The sequence below is a fragment of the Trichechus manatus genome, unplaced genomic scaffold (assembly GCF_000243295.1).
Source record: "Trichechus manatus latirostris isolate Lorelei unplaced genomic scaffold, TriManLat1.0 scaffold00239, whole genome shotgun sequence".
Taxonomy (NCBI): domain Eukaryota; kingdom Metazoa; phylum Chordata; class Mammalia; order Sirenia; family Trichechidae; genus Trichechus; species Trichechus manatus.
This window is the reverse complement of record NW_004444175.1, coordinates 1,167,051-1,177,794: the sequence shown is the minus strand read 5'-3', so window position 1 is coordinate 1,177,794 and position 10,744 is coordinate 1,167,051. Positions and strand designations below refer to the sequence as shown.

General features: G+C 39.8%; 1 protein-coding gene across 1 annotated transcript in view; it reads left to right on the top strand.

Moving 5' to 3' along the window:
* The window catches only part of LOC111822931 (uncharacterized), a 114,370-nt gene extending 105,301 nt beyond the window's left edge, over positions 1-9,069 (top strand). Inside the window, exon 6 of the mRNA XM_023743146.1 lies at positions 8,918-9,069. Coding sequence (XP_023598914.1) covers positions 8,918-9,058 — 141 coding nt within the window. The 3' untranslated portion in view covers positions 9,059-9,069. The remainder of the gene's footprint in view (positions 1-8,917) is intronic.
* Positions 9,070-10,744: the final 1,675 nt, after the last annotated feature.

The following is a 10,744-nucleotide window of genomic DNA, read 5'->3' as shown; positions in this document are numbered from 1 at the left end:
AAAGACAGAAGTGAGCAGTGAGACAGGGGACCTCATACCATCAAGAAAGCAGTGCCGGGAGCAGAGCGCATCCTTTGGACTGGGGTCCCTGCGCAGAGAAGCTCCTAGTCTGGGGGAACACCAAAGAGAAGAAGGCCGACAGAGAGAAAAAGCCTTCCCCTGGAGCTGACGCCCTGAATTTGGACCTTTAGCCTACTTTGACTGTGAGGAAATAAATTTCTCTTCGTTAAAACCAAAAAAAAAAAAAAAGAGAAAACTGAGGCTCTGCAGATAAGTGAATTGCCCAAGATCATATCAATAGTGGTGGAGCCTGAACTTTTCCTTTACAGTAAGTTGCTTTCTTGATTAATTAAAGGCCCTTATTCTGAGTACCAGTTCTTGCAGATATAGAAAGTATAAAAGCCTGGGCAGAAGTGTACTGAATTTAGGACATATCATTTTACTTAGCGCCCTTTTAGTTATGGAATCCCTGGGTGGTGCAAATGGTAAACGTGCTTAGCTAACAGGAAGGTTGGAGGTTTGAGTCCACCCAGAGGCATCTTGGAAGAAAGGCCTGGTGATCAACTTCAGAAAAATCAGCCACTGGAAACCCTATGGAGCACAGTTCTATTCTGACACACATGGAGTCACCATGAATTGGAGTCAACTCAACAGCAACTGTTTCTTTTTGTCTTTGTTTTTATTTTCTCCTTTAGTTATGAGGAACAGGGACTCTAAGTTCCAGAGAGAATTCAGAGAAATCCAGGAAGAGAAACTGAGTTATAGGTGGGTCTTAAGGGGAAGCTATCATGAATCAAGGCCTCGCTGGCTTCCTCCTCCTTCTCTTACTCCTTCCTTCCTCCCTCCTCTTCCTCTTCCTCTTTCTCCCTCTCTCTGGTTACACAATCAAGGCATCTCTGATTCCTTTTCTATGTTACCTCCATACTCTTTTCTCTGTTGCCTGACTCCCTTATAACTACAGCTTGCATGTGGCCTGTAATGGGAATGTGATACCTTTCTACATCCTGGCACCTCTTGATATGTTCATTTGATTTTTGTCCCTACTGCTAACTGTAAACTTCCCTAGAGTCTCTTGGCTCATATTCCTCAGGGAGAAATCTGATTGGCCAGGGTTATCTATTCTAGTCAGATCTCAAGTCATTGATTGCCGATCCACCCATAGATTGGCTGGCTTTGCCTTGGGTGTCTTCCTTTGGCTATGCCCACTTAGCAGTTGCTGTGGAAAGAGTGGAAAATGAGAGCAATATGACAGCTTTGTCTATTACACTTATTATGGAAGTAGTGTTTTGTTTCTTCAAAAAATCCCTAATATTTCATTATTATCTTTTAGCCCTTATTCCCCTCTTTCCAATATAAACCAAAACCAGTTGCTGTCAAGTCAATTTGGACTCATGGCAAGCCACTGGGTAGACTCAAACCTCCAAACTTTCGGTTAGCAGCTGAGTGCGTTAACCGTTTGCACCACCCAGAGACCCTCTTTCCAACATAATCCTCCACTTTCCTACATAAGTCTCAATAATTGGGACCCAGTTGTTTCAAATTTTGTGATATAGGCTCTAGGAAACAATGCACCTTGTTTTTATCTTCTGATTCACCGTTACTTATGTTGATTCTGCAGTTAAATATATATAATTATGTTCTACTTTTGAAGGAGGTAGCAGGAAAACAAGATCTGGGTGGTGCAAGCAATTAACGTACTCAGCTGCTAACCAAAAGGTTGGAGGTTCTAGGTTCAAGTCCAACCAGAGATGCTTTGGAAGAAAGGCCTGCCAATCTACTTCCCAAAAATCAGCTATTGAAAATCTCATGGAGCACAGTCGTACTCTGACACACATGGGGTTGTCATGAGCTGGAATCGACTTGACGGCAGCTGGTGGTGCTTAGTAGGAAAACATGTCATAGTATTTTAGAAAGTCTTTCTATTTACAGAAGCTGTCATATTCCAAGATTATTGCTGAAATATCTGTAATTACACAGTATCTGTAATCAAAACAAAACAGAACATTCAGGGGTCTCTGAGCAGTGAGAATACATGAAAGCTGAAAAGAACAGTCCCTCTCCGTTTTCTAGGAAGGTGCTCAGAACGTGAAACTGTGAACAGGCATTAGACTTGCTTCCTTTTCCCTAATCTTCCTGGGTTTTCTTTTTCTCTCTGCTGCCAGTTTTTTTTTTTTTTTTTTGGAAGGGTGTGGGGGGCAGCATTCTCTTTCTGTTTAGCCACAGACTTTTTTTCTTTTATCCTGGCTGATATTAAGTGGAAACATATATCATCCAGCTCAGCAGAACCCGCTGTGAGCGGTCCCTGTATTGACTATGAGACAGAAATGGAACTGGGGCTTAAATTAATATTTATATTGGCCTTGGTTTTTATTGTAGAATGGAAAACCATACATCTAAGTTCCCATCACATAGGGTTGGATAGCTGAAATTTCTAACCATTCATAGTTTAACTTCTGAGATTTATATGTCTATTGAAGAGAAAGTATTCATCACTACTGAAACATTAACTTTCTACTTTTGGTTTGAGCTCCTTTGTGTTTTCCAAATGCTTCTTTTTTATCTATACATTGGAAGACCTCACTTTATTTGTGAGATACCAAAATGTGTGGCTAATTGCCTCCATGAACAACTGCCTCCTTTGCTATGAGATGAGAAGACCTGGATGGTGCCCGGCTACCATTACTGAACATTTTGATTAAAGATTCTGTAGGAGAATCCTAATCAAAAAGGGAGAAAATGTTAAAATTCTCATGGAATTCAGACTTTCTGGAGCTATTGAGGCTGAATGGACCTCTTGGACCTCTGATACTACTGCCCTGAGATAATCTTTAAACCTGAAACCAAAAATATTCCCTGAAATCTTCTTAAAACTAAACAACAGTTTAGCTTAATTAGTAAAGAATATCTGTCTTAAGCATTGTGCTCTTTTAAAGAGCTATCTGTATGGGATCAAATTGACAACATCCACTCGAAAGGTTAGATAAGAAGCTTAGGGGGCAATGAGATTATGTTAATGGGGGAGGAACAACTCGGAAAATAAAGGCAAAAATGGTTGCACAACTTGAAGAATGTAATCTAAGTTACTGAATTGTACTTGTAGAAATGGTTGAATTGGTGTATGTTTTGCTATGCATATTTTTAACAACAATAAAAAAAAGACTATATTATAAAGTGTGAGCTCATATGTATTTAGATCTTAATTCTACAATCCTAGTAGATTGCTTTGTGTATAAGTGCTCGAATTGAGTTAAAGAACCTCTTCCTCTATGAGTTGGCATTCCCAGACTCTGGTGATAAGTCCTCTTCCTACTCTACATGCCACATGCCCTCCCTGGGCAAACATCTCTCCAGTAGTGTAATTAGTTCCAATAACCTACTAGATATCTAGTTAACCTTTCTCAACTTCCTCATCTTTAAAATAACCTTCTAGGGTTATAATGAGAACAAATAAGTTAATATATGTAAACACCTAAAAAGTGCCTGGAACTTATATACACTATATAAGCACACACTATTGTTTGTATTCATCTTTGTATTCCTATGCCTAGTGCAGTACTCACCACTTAAAAACCGAAAACTTGTTGCCATTAAGTCAATTCTGACTCACGGCGACCCCTTCTGTTACAGAGTACAACTGTTCCATAGGGTTTTCTTTGACAGTAATTTTTATGGAAGCAGATTTCCGGAGCTTTCTTTTGTAGTGCTGCTGGGTGGGTTCAAACTGCAAACCTTCTGGTTAGCAGCAGATCGCCAAGCGCTTGTGCCACCCAGGGACTATAGGTACCATGCATTTTAGCAGGCATTAAATTAATCGCTGCTGAATAAATGTTAATACCTAGTTACTCACCTTAATCATCACCCAGAATTTCTAACATGTTGGGCAGTAGGCCATCACCCTACTTATTTAAGATCTACTGTGTACAAGGCACTGCTGTCTTGGGGGTACTAATATGAACCAGACACAGTGTTTGCACCCCTCAAGGACGAATATGGCAATAAGACATGGCAAAAAATAACTCTGATGCTAGACAGTCACAGGTAAAACTGACAATAAGTTTTAGGACATCACGGATATGGAAGAACACAGGTGTGGTGTTTCCTTTGTCTGCAGGGTACAAATTTTTTTTTTTTAATTGTACTTTAGGTGAAGGTTTCTAGAACAAATAGTGTCTCATTACACAGTCAGTATGCATATTGTTTTATGACACTGGTTAACAACCTCACAACATGTCAACAGTCTCCCTTCTCGAACGTGGAAGACCTTTTTTCTTTTTTGGTGAAAATATACATAGCCAGAGATACACAATTTCAAAAATTTCTACGTGTACAAGTCAGTGACATCGATTATGTTCTTCCAGTTGTGCTGCTATTCTCACTATCCTTTTCCAAGTTATTCCATCATCATTATCTTCAACTCACTGCCCCCTACGCTTCCCATCAAACCTTTTGAGTTGCTACTGTCAATTTGATCTCACATAGATAGTTCTTTTTTTTTTTTGTACTTTAGATGAAAGTTTACAGAACAGAATAGTTTCTCATTGAACAGTTAGTACACATATTACCCTATGACAATGGTTACCAACCCCATTACATGTCAACACTGCCCTTTCTCAACCTTGGGTTCCCTATCACCAGCTTTCCTGTCGCCTCTTGCCTTCTAGTCCTTGTCTCTGGACTGCTGTGCCTTGTTAATCCCATTTTGTTTTATGGGGCTGTCCAATCCCCAGCCAAATGGTGAATCTTGGGAGCAACTTCACCACTGAGCAAAAAGGGTGTCCGGAAGCCATACTCTCGGGGTTTCTCCAGTTTCTGTCAGGCCAGTAAATCTGGTCTTTCTTTTTGTGTTAGAATTTTGTTCTACATCTTTCGCCGGCTCTGTCCAGTACCCTCTGTTGTGATCCCGGTCAGAGCAGTCAGTGGTGGTAGCTGGGGGCACCATCTAGCTGTACTAGACTCAGTCTGGTAGAGGCTGTGGTAGCTGTGGTCCATTAGTCCTTTGGACTAATCTTTTCCTTGTATCTTGTTCTCTTCATTCTCCCTTGCTCCCGAAGGGGTATGACCAGTGGAGTATCTTAGATGGCTGCTCACAGGCTTTTAAGGCCCCAGATGCTACTCACCAAGGTAGAATGCAGAACATAAACTGTGTTATGCCAATGCAGCTAGATGTTCCCTGAGAGCATGGTCCCCACAGCCCTCTACCCAGCAATTCAGTCCCTCAGGGAGTTTGGATGTGTTTATGGAGCTTCCATGACCTTTCCTTGTACAAGCTGTGCTGGCTTCCGCAGTATAGTGTACTGTCTTACCCTTCACCAAAGTTACCACTTATCTATTGTCTATTTAGTATTTCCTCCCCACCCCTCTCATCCCTTGTAACCAACAAAGATTGTTACTTTTTGTGTCTAAACTTTTTCATGACTTTTTATAGTAGAGGTCTCATACAATATTTGTCCTTTTGTGATTGACTTCTTTCATTCAGCATAATGTCCTACAGTTTCATCCATGTTATGAGATGCTTCACAGATTCATCATTGTTCTTTATTGTTGCGTAATACTCCATTGTGTGCAGGTCATAGTTTGTTTATCCATTCATCCGTTGAAGGGCATCTAGGTTTTTTCCATCTTTTTGCTATTGTGAACAATGCTGCCATGAACATGGGTGTGCATATGTCTATTCATGTTATGGCTCTCATTTCTCTGGGATATATTCCTAGGAGTGGGATTGCTGGATCTTATGGTATTTCTATTTCTAGCTTTCTAAGGAAGCGCCATATCATCTTCCAAAATGGTTCTATCATTATGCATTCCACCAGCAGTGCATAAGAGTTCTGGTCTCCCTGCAGCCTCTCCAACATTTATTTCCAGTGTTTTTGATTTATGAGTGCGTTTTTTTTGTGGTGCTGACTTTTTCTTTGTTCCTCTTACTCTCCTGTGCTGAGTTCCTTTTGTTTGTGGATTTTTTTTCATTCCTTTTGTTTTTGTAACATTTGTTTTTACTGCGAATTTATGTTTTTCCTCTTTATTTTGATGAGTAGATTTGCTAACTTTCTTTGTGGTTACCAGGAAATTTACCCTTATCTTTCTAAGTTTGAAGCAGTCTATTATTACTTATATCACCTTGCCTTCCTCTCCATTAGAAGTTTCTATACCTACACCGTTTATTCCATCTTTTATTGTTCTGATGTTGTCATTTACAGATTTATTGCTGTTATTCCCTGCTGTATTTCTTTTGGTTTTGGATAGTCCTTGAGAGTTCATTTCCTAGATTAGTATCTGGCTTGTATGATCCTGCATCCTAGATTCAGCTGGTGAGCTGATTTTGTTTGTTCTCAGATCGAAGGACTCCCTTTAATAATTATTGTAAGTTTGGTTTAGTTTTTACATAGTCCCTTAATTTTTGTTTATCTGGCAATGACCTAATTTCACCATTATATTTGAACGAGAGTTTTGCAGGATATATTGTTCTTGGCTGGCAATTTTTTTTTTTCAAGGTTTTATATATGTCATCCCATTGCCTTCTTACCTGCATGGTTTCTGCCAAATAATCCAAGCTTAGTCTTTTTTTTTCTCCTCTGTATGTGACTTTTTTGTTTTTCTCGACCTGCTCTCAGGATTCTTTGTCTTTGGTTTTGGTGAGTGTGATTATGATATACCTTGGTGATTTTCTTTTGGGGTCTATCCTATATGGGGTTCGTTGAGCTTCTTGGATGTCCAGCTTTTCATCTTTCATGACACTGGGGAAGTTTTCTGTCAGCAATTCTTCAATTATCCTCTCTGTGTTTTCTGTTTTCTCCCCCTGTTCTAGAATGCCAATCACTCGCAGATTTTTGCTTTTGATTGTATCCCACATAGTTTTCAGGGTTTCTTCATTTTTCCTTGTTCTTTTTTCTGATTTTTCCTCAAACAGAGTTGTATCCAAGTGTTTGTCTTCAATTTCGTTGGTCCTGTCTTCCAACATTTCAAACCTACTCCTCAGCCCTTCTATGACACTGTCCATTTCTCCAACCTTGTTGTTTATATTTTGGCTTTTTAATTGTTGTTTTTGTATGATTTCTAGTTGTGAATTTATTTTGGCATTTTGTACCTGTATTATTTTCTTAAATTCTTCCATTTTTTTGTCTGTGTTTTCCTTGAATTTGTCTATTTTTTCCTCATTTTTGTCTGCTTTTTGCTTCAACTCTTGGATAGCTCTGAATATTAGAGATTTGTATTCCCTATTAGGTAGTTCTAGTGCCTTTTTTTCTCCTGGAAAGTCATCTGGTGTTTTATTTTGGATGCCTACTGGAACCATCCTGTCCTGTTTTTGTAAATGTTTTGATATTGTCTGCTGTCTTCGGGGCATTCAGTAGTTATTTTTCTCATTTATTGATTGTAGATTTGTTTGTTTTGTCCTGCTTTTTTGTTTTATTTGGCTGTCTGAGCAGGCGGACTGTGTGTTCTTTGTTGTTTGCTCATCTTTAGGCTTGACACTTTTCACCTCCTTCTCCAATTGGCAGGGTAAGTTACTCAGATATGGCTTAGCAGGGCAGGTCTAGCTGAAGAGGAGTTGCTGGGATGGTTGTTTGTGGCACTTATTGCGGCCACCGGGGTGAACCAGTAATCAGTGTAGGGAAGGTTCTGGCAGGCCGTGCCTGGGCTACTTGGTGGTGTGATGTTCAGTGCACGGTGCAGGTAGGCAGAATGGAGGGGGGAGACTGTGATGTGTGGAGCTAAGATGGGTATGGGAGAGAGGAGAGAGGAATGGGAGCCAAAAACATACAAACAAAAAAGAGTGCTAGGGGAGCTTGCAGTTGGAGTGGAAAGATGAGAGACTATGAAATAGAGAAAAATAAAAAGGAGAAAAAGAAAAGAAAAAAATGAATAAAGAAAAATTAGAAAGAAAGGAGAAAAGCAAAGCTCCCAGGGATCCCTCCGGTGGGCCTGCAAGGTCTGGGGAAGTTGCTTCCAGGCTGTGAAGTACAGCTGCCTAGAAGGGGTAGAGGTGTCACTCAGCGCCAGGTATTCAGGGGACAGGAAGAGAAGGAAAGCATAGCGAGACAAGAAACTGAGTAATGAAGAAAGACGAAAAGGGAAAAAGAGGGAAAACAAAACAAACAAATAAAAAAAAAAAAAGAACAAGAACAACCCCCAAAGAAAAACAGAAAAAAAAAAGGCCCCCAAAAAAACAAGAAAAAAGAAATGCGCTCAGGAATCCCTCTGCGCATCTGCGCAAACTGAGGGCGTAGGTCCCAAGCTGCACAGTACTGCCCAGCTAGAACGGGCTCCCAATTCAAAAAAAGAAAAAGAAAACAAAAAACCAATTGAAAACAAACAACCAAAAAGCCCCGGGATCCCACCAGTGTGGCAGGGATCCCACGGGCCTGGCAGCAGTTTCACATTTGAGCGGTGTTTCACTGCCTTTCAGGAAGAAGCAAAGATGGCGCACAGAGCCAGGTATTTGAGAGAAAGGAAGGGGAGGTGGTGAGAGGTAAGGAAGAAATCTAAAGAAGCAGAAAAAAGCAACACCAGCAACCAACAAAAGGCACTTAGGGAGCCGGCCAGTGCGGGCAGGTGGAACCCAAGTGACACCAAGGTGAAAGTGGTGCTTCCCAGCCAAGACACTGGCTGCAGGAAACAGAGGAGTCTGAGTGGGGGTGAAGAAGGGTGGGGGGTGGGAAATTGTATATCGCTGGTTACTGGTTGTTCTCTCTCCTGCTGGAAGCTCTGTGAAGCTGTTTTCTTGTACCCCCTGTTCACTGATCTCTGATAGGAGTCCAAGATGGCATATCCTTGCTGCGTTAGCTGATAGGGGACCTCTGCATGTATCTCTCCTCACTCTCTGTTCTCTGTCAGTTTATTTCGTTTGGTGCTTGACTGAGTTCTTTATCTCTTAATTTGATGCTTAGGGTTTCAGGATTGCTGTTTTCTCTGTTTGGCTTAGTTTTCCAGATCTTTGCTATGGAGGGATTGCATGGTGCTTCTGCCTAGAGCACCATGTTGCCCAGAAGTACCAGGTACAAAATTTTGCATGGAGGACAGCAGGGATGTTCTTGTGTTCTTCACCACATTGCCAAATATGTGATTAAAACCAAGGTAAGTGGATATATTTTTAGAAACATGAAAAATAATTATAGAAATAGATTTGACATTTTAAAAACATTGCTAGGCTAATGGAAGTGAGAGAGTGACTTAAGCTGCTCCTTTCTGACTAGAAAGCCATTTGACTGCTCATCATACAACCGCTGACTAAGTTTTTCAGATGCCTTCCCTGAGCCTCCAGTTTTCCCTTCTGTCACTATGTTTTTCTATTTCTAATATCACACTCCATGATGATTTTTGACTTTCGGACCTGAGGGCATTTGCACCTTAGAAAAGGATTATAAAAACATGTATTAATACTAAGATGGTCATTTCTCTTGCAAACGGGAAATTTTTTTGCAAATAGTAAACCAACATCTTTCAATTGGCCCCATATAAATAATTTTTCCTTGTAGTTGTCCATTTCCAAATTTCTAACACGGGCCTTTCTGTACTGGGAAGGAGAAAATGGGAATTACCTGGAACAACAGCAACCACCAAATGGAATAGCTCTGAATCAGAGTTGGCCTTCTTGATATCTTTGGTGAGGTGACTGTCTTTCTTTTTGTTGTTTTACTTTTTTTTAGGTCAATTAAAAAACTTTTTATTTTGAAATAATGTTGAACTTCCAGAAAAGTTGCAAAAACAGTACAGAAAGTTTCCACATCACCTTCACCCAGCTTCCCCTAATGTTAACATCTTACATAACCATCATAAAAGTATAGAAGCCAGGAAATGAACATTGACACAATACTCTTATCTTATCTACAATCTTATTTAAATTTCGCCAGATTTTCTACATTTTTTTTCTGGTCCAGGATCCAATCCAGGATCCTACACTGCTTTTGGTTCTCAAGTCTGCTAAGCCTCCTCTAATCTGTAACATATCTTTAGTCTCTCTTTGTCTTTCATGACCTTGGCTCTTGAAGAAAACTGGTTAGTTATGAATGTTGCTTTACAGAATGTTCCTTAGTTTGGGATAGTCTGGGTTTTTTTTTAATGATTAGATTGAGGTTATGCATTTTTGGCAAGAATATTACTGAAGTAATCTTCTGCCCTTCTTAGCACATCATATGAGGGGTTACTGTGATGTCAACCTTCATCACTTCTTTAAGGTGATGTCCACTAGATTTCTCAACTATGAAGCTGCTGCTTTCTCTGTTGCAATTAATATGTATCTTGTGGGGGATACTTGGAGACTATGCAAATATCTGTTTTCTGTCATACTTTTGCCCACTAATTTTTGCATTCATTGATGGTTCTTGCCTACAACATTTATTACTGTGGTGTTTGCCTAATGGTGATTTTCTATTTCTCTAATTTCTTTTAAATTTATTAATTGGAAATCCATTGTAAGGAAGAGCTTCTTGTCCAATTATTTATTCAATTATTTATGTATATTAGTATAAATTCATGGATGTTTATTTTATTCAGTGAGTCATAATTCAATACTATTATTATAATTTTGTTGTTCCGATTAAACCATCTTTGGTCTTCCAGAGCTCCTTCAAGTTGCTCTTGTGTCTTTTCAACATCCTACTCCACTTTTTTAAGCACATCTTTACTTTCTGGCAATACAAGTTGTTCCAGGACTATCTTCTATTTTCCTCACTTTAGCCCTGGAATCAACTATTTCTGTAGGGAGCCCTGGTTCATTTTATTGAAGAATAGTATTTAGAACCAAGATCTT